At 40.8% G+C, this 14,145-nt stretch overlaps 1 protein-coding gene across 3 annotated transcripts in view; it reads left to right on the top strand.

Annotated features, from left to right (window-relative positions):
* Positions 1-14,145, top strand: part of LOC132549072 (papilin-like) — a 75,034-nt gene that overhangs the window by 39,958 nt on the left and 20,931 nt on the right. For all 3 annotated transcript variants that reach the window (XM_060212975.1, XM_060212974.1, XM_060212973.1), the window contains 9 exons: positions 705-863; positions 1,368-1,520; positions 6,289-6,456; positions 7,464-7,571; positions 7,807-8,001; positions 9,273-9,473; positions 10,634-10,801; positions 11,429-11,538; positions 13,692-13,737. In XM_060212975.1, the coding sequence (XP_060068958.1) occupies positions 705-863; positions 1,368-1,520; positions 6,289-6,456; positions 7,464-7,571; positions 7,807-8,001; positions 9,273-9,473; positions 10,634-10,801; positions 11,429-11,538; positions 13,692-13,737 (1,308 nt within the window). The remainder of the gene's footprint in view (positions 1-704; positions 864-1,367; positions 1,521-6,288; positions 6,457-7,463; positions 7,572-7,806; positions 8,002-9,272; positions 9,474-10,633; positions 10,802-11,428; positions 11,539-13,691; positions 13,738-14,145) is intronic.

Here is a 14,145-nt window from a genome sequence, read left to right as displayed (position 1 = left end):
ACAGACAAAATTGTGATAGTTCAGGTGTTCACAGGCAAAACTGTGATAGTTCAGGTGTTTACAGTCCAAAATGTGATAGTTCAGGTGTTCACAGTCCAAAATGTGATAGTTCAGGTGTTCACAGGCCAAAATGTGATAGTTCAGGTGTTCACAGGCAAAATGTGATAGTTCAGGTGTTTACAGGCAAAAATGTGATAGTTCAGGTGTTTACAGGCAAAAATGTGATAGTTCCGGTGTTTACAGACAAAATTGTGATAGTTCAGGTGTTCCCAGGCAAAAATGTGATAGTTCAGGTGTTTACAGGCAAAAATGTGATAGTTCAGGTGTTTAGTCCAAAATGTGATAGTTCAGGTGTTCACAGTCCAAAATGTGATAGTTCAGGTGTTCACAGGCCAAAATGTGATAGTTCAAGTGTTAACAGGCAAAATGTGATAGATCATGTGTTTACAGGCAAAAATGTGATAGTTCAGGTGTTTACAGGCAAAAATGTGATAGTTCAGGTGTTTTGAGCAAAATAGCGCACACCTGTAAGAGTGTGATGGCTCAGGTGTTTATAGGGAAGAGTGTGATAGGTCAAGTGTTCAAAAGTTAGTTTCACAGCTCAGTGTTTGCAGGTAAAATTGTTATAGCTCAGGGGTTAACAAGTAGATCTGTTTTATTACAAAGTTGTGTGCAGGTGTAAACAATATTTTGTTATGTTACAGCTGTTAGGGAGGAATACAAGCCTGGGCAGTGTCCACCTGTTGCCCATGATCGTACTGGCTCCTGTGATAATGAGTGCCAGTCAGATTATGACTGTCAGGGAGCCCAGAAATGTTGCACAAGTGTTAGTGGGTGTGGTCGATCCTGTCGGAGTCCCCATGGTAGGTATAATGCCCTTATCATTCCTGGCAAGAGTCTCCTCAATATTACCTCTGTGACATTCATCAAGATAGACTCAAGATATTTGGCCAGAAGCAATCTTGGATGAATGGCCTTAAAACATTTTTCAAAACACAGAAGTCAGATATCTTAAATCTTCAAACTTACTCTGAGAAAGGATGAGGCAAGATGTCATGTATCATTCAAAGATGAATGGTATATGAGTTTGTTCAAATGAATGTCCTTGACCCACCATCAGTCTAAGGGTGTCAAACTTCATGTCATTATGATATCTGTCCAGTAGCATGGTTATGGCTAGTATAAATTTGGATGCTTCTACACTTCAAACCAGATGAGTAATACAAATCCATTAAGCCTTCTGTTATTACAATTTTTTTTTCAAGATTTTTTCATGTGCCATTTTATGTATCATTTTGCATTGTGATAGTGTGAACTAATTAATATTGAGCTTTGACTTTCAAATTTCAATTTGGTTACTGTTACAGGAGAGAGAGAGGAGTTTAAACCTGGTTCTTGCAAAGTAGTTCCTCTTGGTAGGATGGGTGCCTGTGTAGAGGAATGTCGATCTGACTATGAGTGTCATGCAGATCAGAAGTGCTGCAGTAACGGATGTGGCCACACTTGTCAGGATATACAATGTAAGGGGGCCAGAGTCAGAATACCCATATCAGGGGTCAGAGTCAGGATACACATATCAGGGGCCAGAGTCAATACATAATGTAAGGGGCCAGAGTCAGGATTCACAATGTCAGGGGCCAGAGTCAGGATACACAATGTCAGGGGCCAGAGTCAGGATACACAATGTCAGGGGCCAGAGACAGGATGCATAATGTCAGGGGCCAGAGTCAATACATAATGTCAAGGGTCAGAGTCAGGATACACATTGTCAGGGGTCAGAGTCAGGATGCACATTGTCAGGGGTCAGAGTCAGGATACATAATGTCAGGGGCCAGAGTCAGGATACACATTGTCAGGCGTCAGAGTCAGGATACACAATGTCAGGGGCCAGAGTCAGAATACCCATATCAGGGGTTAGATTCAGGATACACAATGTCAGGGGCCAGAGTCAGGATGCACAATGTCAGGGGCCAGAGTCAATACATAATGTCAAGGGTCAGAGTCAGGATTCACAATGTCAGGACCCAGAGTCAGGATTCACAATGTCAGGGGCCAGAGTCAGGATACACAATGTCAGGGGCCAGAGTCAGGATACACAATGTCAGGGACCAGAGACAGGATACACAATGTCAGGGGCTAGAGTCAGGATTCACAATGTCAAGGGTCAGAGTCAGGATACACAATGTCAAGGGTCAGAGTCAAGATGCACAATGTCAGGGGTCAGAGTCAGGATGCACAATGTCAGGGGTCAGAGTCAATACATAATGTCAAGGGTCAGAGTCAGGATGCACAATGTCAGGGGCTAGAGTCAGGATTCACAATGTCAGGGGCCAGAGTCAGGATACACAATGTCAGGGGTCAGAGTCAGGATACACAATGTCAGGGGCCAGAGTCAGGATACACAATGTCAGGGGTCAGAGTCAGGATACATAATGTCAGGGGCCAGAGTCAGGATGCATAATGTCAGGGGCCAGAGTCAATGCATAATGTCAGGGGCCAGAGTCAGGATACACAATGTCAGGGGCCAGAGACAGGATACACAATGTCAGGAGCCAGAGTCAGGATACACAATGTCAGGGGTCAGAGTCAGGATACACAATGTCAGGGGCTAGAGTCAATGCATAATGTCAGGGGCCAGAGACAGGATACACAATGTCAGGGGCTAGAGTCAGGATTCACAATGTCAGGGGCCAGAGTCAGGATGCACAATGTCAGGGACCAGAGTCAGGATTCACAATGTCAGGGGCCAGAGTCAGGATGCACAATGTCAGGGGCCAGAGTCAATACACAATGTCAAGGGTCAGAATCAAGATGCACAATGTCAGGGGTCAGAGTCAGGATACATAATGTCAGGGGCCAGAGTCAGGATACACAATGTCAGGGTCAGAGTCAGGATACACAATGTCAAGGGTCAGAGTCAAGATGCACAATGTCAAGGGTCAGAGTCAGGATACACAATGTCAAGGGTCAGAGTCAGGATGCACAATGTCAGGGGTCAGAGTCAATACATAATGTCAAGGGTCAGAGTCAGGATACACAATGTCAGGGGCTAGAGTCAGGATTCACAATGTCAGGGGTCAGAGTCAGGATACATAATGTCAGGGGCCAGAGTCAGGATGCACAATGTCAGGGGTCAGAGTCAGGATTCACAATGTCAGGGGCCAGAGTCAGGATGCACAATGTCAGGGGCCAGAGTCAATACACAATGTCAAGGGTCAGAATCAAGATGCACAATGTCAGGGGTCAGAGTCAGGATACATAATGTCAGGGGCCAGAGTCAATACATAATGTAAGGGGCCAGAGTCAGGATACACAATGTCAAGGGTCAGAGTCAAGATGCACAATGTCAAGGGTCAGAGTCAGGATACACAATGTCAGGGGTCAGAGTCAGGTTGCACAATGTCAGGGGTCAGAGTCAATACATAATGTCAAGGGTCAGAGTCAGGATACACAATGTCAGGGGCTAGAGTCAGGATTCACAATGTCAGGGGCCAGAGTCAGGATACACAATGTCAGGGGTCAGAGTCAGGATACATAATGTCAGGGGCCAGAGTCAGGATACGGATACACAATGTCAGGGGCCAGAGTCAGGATACATAATGTCAGGGGCCAGAGTCAGGATACACAATGTCAGGGGCCAGAGACAGGATGCACAATGTCAGGGGCTAGGGTCAGGATTCACAATGTCAGGGGCCAGAATCAGGTACACAATGTCAGGGGCCAGAGTCAGGATACGGATACACAATGTCAGGGGTCAGAGTCAGGATATACAATGTCCGGGGCCAGAGACAGGATTCACAATGTCAGGAGCCAGAGTCAGGCTACACAATGTCAGGGGCCAGAGTCAGAATACCCATATCAGGGGTTAGATTCAGGATACACAATGTCAGGACCCAGAGTCAGGATTCACAATGTCAGGGGCCAGAGTCAGGATACACAATGTCAGGGGCCAGAGTCAGGATACACAATGTCAGGGACCAGAGACAGGATACACAATGTCAGGGGCTAGAGACAGGATTCACAATGTCAGGGGCCAGAGTCAGGATGCACAATGTCAGGGGCCAGAGTCAATACATAATGTCAGGGGCCAGAGACAGGATGCACAATGTCAGGGGCTAGAGTCAGGATTCACAATGTCAGGGGCCAGAGTCAGGATGCACAATGTCAGGGGCCAGAGTCAGGATTCACAATGTCAGGGGCCAGAGTCAGCATGCACAATGTCAGGGGCTAGAGTCAGGATACGGATACACAATGTCAGGGGTCAGAGTCAGAATACACAATGTCAGGGGCCAGAGTCAGAATACCCATATCAGGGGTTAGATTCAGGATACACAATGTCAGGACCCAGAGTCAGGATTCACAATGTCAGGGGCCAGAGTCAGGATATACAATGTCAGGGGCCAGAGTCAGGATACACAATGTCAGGGGCCAGAGACAGGATACACAATGTCAGGGGCTAGAGTCAGGATTCACAATGTCAGGGGCCAGAGTCAGGATGCACAATGTCAGGGGCCAGAGTCAATACATAATGTCAGGGGCCAGAGACAGGATGCACAATGTCAGGGGCTAGAGTCAGGATTCACAATGTCAGGGGCCAGAGTCAGGATGCACAATGTCAGGGGCCAGAGTCAGGATTCACAATGTCAGGGGCCAGAGTCAGCATGCACAATGTCAGGGGCTAGAGTCAGGATACGGATACACAATGTCAGGGGTCAGAGTCAGAATACACAATGTCAGGGGCCAGAGTCAGGATTCACAATGTCAGGGGCCAGAGTCAGGATACACAATGTCAGGGGCCAGAGTCAGAATACCCATATCAGGGGTTAGATTCAGGATACACAATGTCAGGGCCCAGAGTCAGGATTCACAATGTCAGGGGCCAGAGTCAGGATACACAATGTCAGGGGTCAGAGTCAGGATACACAAGGTCAGGGGCTAGAGTCAATACATAATGTCAGGGGCCAGATTCAATACATAATGTCAAGGGTCAGAGTCAGGATGCACAATGTCAGGGGCCAGAGTCAGGATTCACAATGTCAGGGGCCAGAGTCAGGATGCACAATGTCAGGGGCCAGAGTCAGAATACCCATATCAGGGGTTAGATTCAGGATACACAATGTCAGGGCCCAGAGACAGGATACACATTTTAAGGGGCCAGAGTCAGGATGCACATTGTAAGGGGCCAGTCAGATTGAAAACATTCAAAGGAGAACCACGAAATTAATACCAGGTTTTTTAAACATTTATCGTATGAATAGCGCTTAGCGAGACTGGACCTACCTACCTTAAAACATCGCAGGATGAGGGGAGACATGATTAACACCTTCAAAGTCATAAACAATAAATATGATACAAGAGTTCCGAAAAACCTATTCCAGATGGCATCCTCCACTACAACAAGGGGACACTCCAAGAAATTGTATAAGAAACATTCTCGATTAGACATCAGAAAACATTTCTTTAGTCAAAGAACAACAAATGTATGGAACAGTTTACCTCAACATGTCGTTGATACTAATACAGTTAAACAGTTCGAAATTTTATTTGATGAACACTGGAAAGAAATCGATATTTTATTTTAAAGTCATGAAATAACACCAGAAGTATTTATCTTTAAGAATATTATTTATTGTAAATTCATTTACAGATATGGACACAGAGGCTTATTCCCAGCCTGCGTCCATCATATATCCTAATAAATCCTAATAAATAAGTAATGTAAGGTTGAAGGAGGGGCTGGGCCATACCTGTCAGGATACAAAATGAGACCACAGCTCACACTAGTCACAGTACACATAATGATTGACTGTAGTCAAACTTGATGACTGGATCACTAGTTGTTGAATTGTGTAATTGCCTGTGAGGATACCCAGTGCTTTCCTTCTTTTTTTTTCTCTCTGGAGATCAGTTTTAGTTTATCTTAAGTTTATTTATGAAAAGAAACTTTATACCACTCATTAAGTAAAAGTGGTTTGAGGTTTGGGGGAGTATAGTGAGTTTTAGTCTGTACTTGTGTCTGTAACATGAAGAGTCAGTTCATATTCACACCATTAAGTTCTACACTTTAATTTTGATTTGTCATACATCAGGGTTAAAAAGTCAAAGGTCACACTTAACCACTTTTTAAATAAAAATCTTGTAGACAAGAACATACCTCATGAACCACCTAATAGATTTACCAAAGTATCATGTACATCATCAAGGTCTAAACCTATTATTTAGTCAAAAATAGCACTTGACCACTTTGATGTGGGATAAGAGTATACCTCTATGTGCAATCCTTTTCAGATGACCCTCCCGAATTTAAGGAAGGAGAGTGTCCAATTCTGCGATTAGGTGAAGTTGGTACATGTGGGTATGAATGTCAGACAGACTATCAGTGTGCTAGTACGCAGAAGTGCTGCTACAATGGATGTGGGTATTCCTGTTCCCAAGTCCAGGATGACAGAGGTAGAGGTAGGTATACATCAGTACTCATTCAATGACTTTGTGGGTATTCCTGTTACCAGGTCCAGGATGACAGAGGTAGAGGTAGGTATACATAAGTACTCATTCAATGACTTTGTGGGTATTCCTGTTACCAGGTCCAGGATGACAGAGGTAGGTATACATAAGTACTCATTCAATGACTTTGTGGGTATTCCTGTTACCAGGTCCAGGATGACAGAGGTAGAGGTAGGTATACATAAGTTCTGCTTCAATGACTTGGTGGATATACCTGTTACCAGGTCCAGGATGACAGAGGTAGATATACAAATGTTCTGCTTCAATGACTTGGTGGATATTCCTTTTACCAGGTCCAGGATGACAGAGGTAGGTATACAAAAGTTCTGCTTCAATGACTTGGTGGATATTCCTGTTACCAGGTCCAGGATGACAGAGGTAGGTATACAAAAGTTCTGCTTCAATGACTTGGTGGATATTCCTTTTACCAGGTCCAGGATGACAGAGGTAGGTATACAAAAGTTCTGCTTCAATGACTTGGTGGATATTCCTGTTACCAGGTCCAGGATGACAGAGGTAGGTATACAAAAGTTCTGCTTCAATGACTTGGTGGGTATTCCTGTTCCCAGGTCCAGGATGACAGAGGTAGAGGTAGGTATACAAAAGTTCTGCTTCAATGACTTGGTGGATATTCCTGTTACCAGGTCCAGGATGACAGAGGTAGGTATACAAAAGTTCTGCTTCAATGACTTGGTGGATATTCCTGTTACCAGGTCCAGGATGACAGAGGTAGGTATACAAAAGTTCTGCTTCAATGACTTGGTGGATATTCCTGTTACCAGGTACAGGATGACAGAGGTAGATATACAAAAGTTCTGCTGCAATGACTTTGGTTACTCCTGTTTCTTGGCTCAGTTGACTTTCCATTTTAATGTAGTTTCATTAGCTCACATTTGAACATACCTTTGACTTTGTATCTATTGATGTTTTGTGATTTTGGTCCCTTGTTTTTCTTCCAGCGCCGATGTCTGCCCCACGTGACCTCACTCCTGTGTCTGTTGATGGTAATGCTCGTGCTGTCACCCTGAATTGGCAGCCACCTGAGGATACCAGTGGACAGATTGAACGTAAGGGAATAATGTTAAATTAAGGATGATATTAGATTGGAATGGGAAATTGACCACAGAAAGCAAAAGTTTATCAAGCATAAGCATGACAAATTTTGTCAGTCAGTTTCAATTAATTGTTCCTACTTGTATAAAACATTTTGAATGCACTAAGAAAGACTGCAAGAAAGCAAGTGTTTGCTAACTGACTTTGCTCTATACATTATAACGCTGTATATACTTATATTTGGTCCAGGCTACATGTTGTATTACACAACTAATTCTCGTGAGGATGAAAATGCTTGGAACCGACAAGAAATGATGGGAGATCAGCTTACCAGCACTGTCAACGGTCTTGTTCCTGACACTCTGTACTACTTCAAGATCCGTGCCAGCAACCGTGAGGGCATGGGGCCAGCTTCTAAGCTGGTGTTCTATACCACACCCAATGGTGAGTGAGACATGGGGCCGGCTTCTAATATGGTGTTCTATACCACACCTGATGGTGAGTGAGGGCATGGGGCCGGCTTCTAATCTGGTGTTCTATGTCACACCCAGTGGTGAGTGAGGCCATAGGGCCGGCTTCTAATCTGGTGTTCTACACCACACCCAATTGTGACTGAGGGCATGGGGCCGGCTTCTAATCTGGTGTTCTATACCACACCTGATGGTGAGTGAGGGCATGGGGCCGTCTTCAAATCTGGTGTTCTATATCACACCCAATGGTGAGTGAGGGCACGGGGCCGGCTTCTAATCTGGTGTTCTACACCACACCCAATGGTGACTGAGGGCATGGGGCCGGCTTCTAATCTGGTGTTCTATACCACACCCGATGGTGAGTGAGGCCATAGGGCTGGCTTCTAATCTGGTGTTCTACACCACACCCAATTGTGACTGAGTGCATGAGGGCCGGCTTCTAATCTGGTGTTCTATACCTCACCCAATGGCAAGAAAGGGCATGGGGCCGGTTTCTAATCTGGCGTTTTTTTCTACACCCAATGGAGAGATGGACAAGGGGCTGGTTTTTAATGTTCTATATTACAATCAACGTGTCATTCGAGACATTACACATCGATCACTTCCACTGAAGCAATAACTAACTGACATGCCAAGTAAAAGTTTTTCAAAATTACATCGTAATATAATAGTTTCCATCAGAAATCATCAGAAGTGTGAAGACAGCCTTTTACTTTACCTAGAGAGGAGATTTAACAGTTTTCAAAGATTTCAGTTGACATACTGTTCGTAAGCCTAACTGGACAATACGGAATGGTGCACACACTTGTGTAATTTGTCTATGTTATAAAGATTACAACATTCAGAAAGTTTTGTACTAATGATTCAATGATGATTGTAATAGTATCACTATTGACAGATAAAAAAAGAGTTACTTGGTTTGACATACAAACTGTAAAGCCAGTTATTTTTGTGTGGATGACGGTACATTAGTATGACTACAAAAATTTAATCCTTGGCATAATAACACACAGTTGCATAACATGTCCTTTTCCATCCAGATCACAAAATTTTTACTTATTAAAATATAATTCATTCATGAAAATTTTGACCTGTGAAAATTATCAGCTATACGAAGTTCTGTCATGTATGATACAAGTATTGTTCCAGCTGTCACATCCCTTCACATATTGTATAATATTGGGAGATTCCACAATCAGCTTCATCAGATGACTGCTCTGTAACCAGTAACTCTTGTGTTGCCAGAGGTGAAGGCTGTTACCAGTCCATTGTGCGAGCGAGAAGCATTTAGAGGAAGCTGCTCCAACTATGTTGTACGGTGGAACTACAACACAGACGAGGCCCGATGTAAACGTTTCTGGTATGGAGGCTGCGACAGCAATGGAAATAACTTTGAAACTGAGGCGGAATGTTTACAGACATGTAAAACACCTGTAAAGGTAGAAGGTAAGGACATGTCTCTTTTACTCTGTGGTGCAAAATCCAGGAGTAGTTAAGTCAAAGAGTTAAAATTTTTGTACACCACTAATGATACATGACAACAGGTTATTACACACCAGAGAAAAAACACACTATTTATATGATAAACAGAACAATTACACACCAGAGAAAAAAACACACTATTTATATGATAAACAGAACAATTACACACCAGAGAAAAAACACACTATTTATATGATAAACAGAACAATTACACATCAGAGAAAAAACACGCTATTTAAATGATAAACAGAACAATTACACACCAGAGAAAAAACACACTATTTATATGATAAACAGAACAATTACACATCAGAGAAAAAACACGCTATTTAAATGATAAACAGAACAATTACACACCAGAGAAAAAAACACACTATTTATATGATAAACAGAACAATTACACACCAGAGAAAAAACACACTATTTATATGATAAACAGAACAATTACACAGCAGAGAAAAAACACGCTATTTATATGATAAACAGAACAATTACACACCAGAGAAAAAACACGCTATTTATATGATAAACAGAACAATTACACACCAGAGAAAAAACACGCTATTTATATGATAAACAGAACAATTACACACCAGAGAAAAAACACGCTATTTATATGATAAACAGAACAATTACACACCAGAGAAAAAACACGCTATTTATATGATAAACAGAACAATTACACACCAGAGAAAAAACACGCTATTTATATGATAAACAGAACAATTACACACCAGAGAAAAAACACGCTATTTATATGATAAACAGAACAATTACACACCAGAGAAAAAACACGCTATTTATATGATAAACAGAACAATTACGCATCAGAGAAAAAACACTATTTATATGATAAACAGAACAATTACACACCAGAGAAAAAACACTATTTATATGATAAACAGAACAATTACACACCAGAGAAAAAACACGCTATTTATATGATAAACAGAACAATTACACACCAGAGAAAAAACACACTATTTATATGATAAACAGAACAATTACACACCAGAGAAAAAACACTATTTACTTAAAGTAAACAATGGTGATCCTGATTGCCAATGTTGAGCATGCTTTACATTTTAATGTCGCTGTAAAAATATTAAAACATAACATTACAGACGTGTGTGCATTGCCCTCGGTGACGGGTAGATGTCGTGCTGCTCACAGGCGCTACTTCTTCAATACTGCCACAGGATCATGTGAGCAGTTTATCTATGGAGGATGTAATGGCAATGCTAACCGATTCAGAACTCGGGAGGAGTGTGTGGAACGTTGTGGGGGCAAAGGTTAGTGTCTTCTAGCCCTTTATCCTTGCCTGTAGTCCTTTACACCTGCTTGTTTTATTTCCAAATAAAGAACAATTATTTCCTCCAGGAACCAATATTCTCAAAATAGCATGTAATGAATAGGACACTAAACAACAAAGAGCACTCTACTCAAGTGAATATATATCTTTCCAGAACAAACATGACTTGTTTCTTTGAGGTCTTAATGTTACCCCACAGGTGAAGGAAAGTAACTCCAGTTATTTTAGTTTTAAATGTTGCAATTGATCGTAAAGATAATTTTAAAATCACCTAGCGGTCTTATCTGACATACCAAGAGATGAAGTTTATTATACTAAAGAGGTCAGTATGCCAAACTGCAGGGGTCTAGTCTGAGACACCAAAGGTCTCTAGTCTGAGACACCAAAGGTCTCTTGTCTGAGACACCAAAGGGTAAAAATCTGACACACTGCAGGGGTAAAATCTGACACACTGCAGGAGTAAAATCTAACACTATTGAGATAAAAGCTGCCAGCCTGTAGAATTAAAATCTGGTATTTGCTCGGGAGGTCATATTTGTCAAACTGTAGAGATAAGAATTTTAATGCTGTAGGGGTCAGATTTGACATGTTTTCCTCTGTTTTACAGTTGCAGATGAAGATAGACGTCTATGTAAATTCTCCCAGCATGGCTGTTGTAGAGATGGGCTAACACCTGCTGATGGTCCAGACTACTACGGCTGTCCTGATCACTGTGTGGTAAGTCTACTTTATTTAAACTGGTATAATTACAGTCATATTCCTGTAACAGAGATGATATTGCTTCTCTACTGCCATATTCCTGTAACAGAGATGATATTGTTTCTCTACAGCCATATTCCTGTAACAGATTATATTGTTTCTCTACAGCCATATTCCTGTAACAGAGATTATATAGTTTCTCTACAGCCATATTCCTGTAACAGAGATGATATTGTTTCACTACAGTCATATTCCTGTAACAGAGATGATATTGTTTCTCTACAGCCATATTCCTGTAACAGAGATAATATTGTTTCTCTACAGTCATATTCCTGTAACAGATGATATTGTTTCTCTACAGTCATATTCCTGTAACAGATGATATTGTTTCTCTACAGTCATATTCCTGTAACAGATGATATTGTTTCTCTACAGTCATATACCTGTAACAGATGATATTGTTTCTCTACAGTCATATACCTGTAACAGATGATATTGTTTCTCTACAGTCATATTCCTGTAACAGATGATATTGTTTCTCTACAGTCATATACCTGTAACAGATGATATTGTTTCTCTACAGTCATATTCCTGTAACAGATGATATTGTTTCTCTACAGTCATATACCTGTAACAGATGATATTGTTTCTCTACAGTCATATTCCTGTAACAGATGATATTGTTTCTCTACAGCCATATTCCTGTAACAGAGATGATATAGTTTCTCTACAGTCATATTCCTGTAACAGATGATATTGTTTCTCTACAGTCATATTCCTGTAACAGATGATATTGTTTCTCTACAGCCATATTCCTGTAACAGAGATGATATTGATTCTCTACAGTCATATTCCTGTAACAGATGATTATCATATTCCTGTAACAGAGATTATATAGTTTCTCTACAGCCATATTCCTGTAACAGAGATGATATTGTTTCTCTACAGTCATATTCCTGTAACAGATGATATTGTTTCTCTACAGCCATATTCCTGTAACAGAGATGATATAGTTTCTCTACAGTCATATTCCTGTAACAGATGATATTGTTTCTCTACAGCCATATTCCTGTAACAGATGATATTGTTTCTCTACAGCCATATTCCTGTAACAGAGATGATATAGTTTCTCTACAGTCATATTCCTGTAACAGAGATGATATTGTTTCTCTACAGTCATATTCCTGTAACAGATGATATTGTTTCTCTAGAGTCATATTCCTGTAACAGATGATATTGTTTCTCTACAGTCATATTCCTGTAACAGATGATATTGTTTCTCTACAGTCATATACCTGTAACAGATGATATTGTTTCTCTACAGCCATATTCCTGTAACAGAGATGATATAGTTTCTCTACAGTCATATTCCTGTAACAGATGATATTGTTTCTCTACAGCCATATTCCTGTAACAGAGATGATATAGTTTCTCTACAGTCATATTCCTGTAACAGATGATATTGTTTCTCTACAGCCATATTCCTGTAACAGATGATATTGTTTCTCTACAGCCATATTCCTGTAACAGAGATGATATTGTTTCTCTACAGTCATATTCCTGTAACAGAGATTATATAGTTTCTCTACAGCCATATTCCTGTAACAGAGATGATATTGTTTCTCTACAGCCATATTCCTGTAACAGAGATGATATTGATTCTCTACAGTCATATTCCTGTAACAGGTGATATTGTTTCTCTACAGCCATATTCCTGTAACAGATGATATTGTTTCTCTACAGCCATATTCCTGTAACAGAGATGATATTGTTTCTCTACAGTCATTTCCTGTAACAGAGATGATATTGTTTCTCTACAGTCATATTCCTGTAACAGAGATGATATTGTTTCTCTACAGCCATATTCCTGTAACAGAGATGATATTGTTTCTCTACAGTCATATTCCTGTAACAGAGATGATATTGATTCTCTACAGTCATATTCCTGTAACAGAGATGATATTGATTCTCTACAGTCATATTCCTGTAACAGAGATGATATTGTTTCTCTACAGCCATATTCCTGTAACAGAGATGATATTGATTCTCTACAGTCATATTCCTGTAACAGAGTTTATATAGTTACGCTAAAGTCATAAACCTGTCACAGAGATGATATTGTTTCTCAAACTGTTGGAAAGTATATAGGTTTTGATTCTGGTTTCTTGTAGAGGAGTGAATTTGGATGCTGTGAGGATCAAGTTACAGCAGCTACAGGTAAAGTGTAACATTCTTCAGTCACATTTTGACCACCTCTGTGTTTGTTAAGGCATTGATACAGATATTTTGATATGAGACACTATTAGACATGTGAAACCATCAGATGGTGAGCTGTTCATATCGCCTAGACAGTCTTTTCTAGGCCGTCCATTTTTGTTATCGCTATTTTCACTGAAGTACTGGATAGACCATTCTCAGTCTTCATATGTAGGTTTCACCAGTCCTGTACATTTGTAATAGTGCTTTGTATATTTAGGGACTGTAGGAAATGATCTACAGGTAGTCATCGTGGATTTGACAGTTATGTGTATCGTCTATTTTGAGATTGATAAAAGAAATGTTATCTTTTTAGTAATCAGTATATTCTTACAATACTCTCTTCATTATAGTTAAATATATTTCTAT

The sequence above is a fragment of the Ylistrum balloti genome, unplaced genomic scaffold, assembly GCF_031769215.1.
Source record: "Ylistrum balloti isolate Yb309-2 unplaced genomic scaffold, AGI_CSIRO_Ybal_v1 Utg370042, whole genome shotgun sequence".
NCBI lineage: Eukaryota > Metazoa > Mollusca > Bivalvia > Pectinida > Pectinidae > Ylistrum > Ylistrum balloti.
Note: the sequence above shows the minus strand (reverse complement) of the source record. Positions and strands in the feature narration are given on the sequence as shown.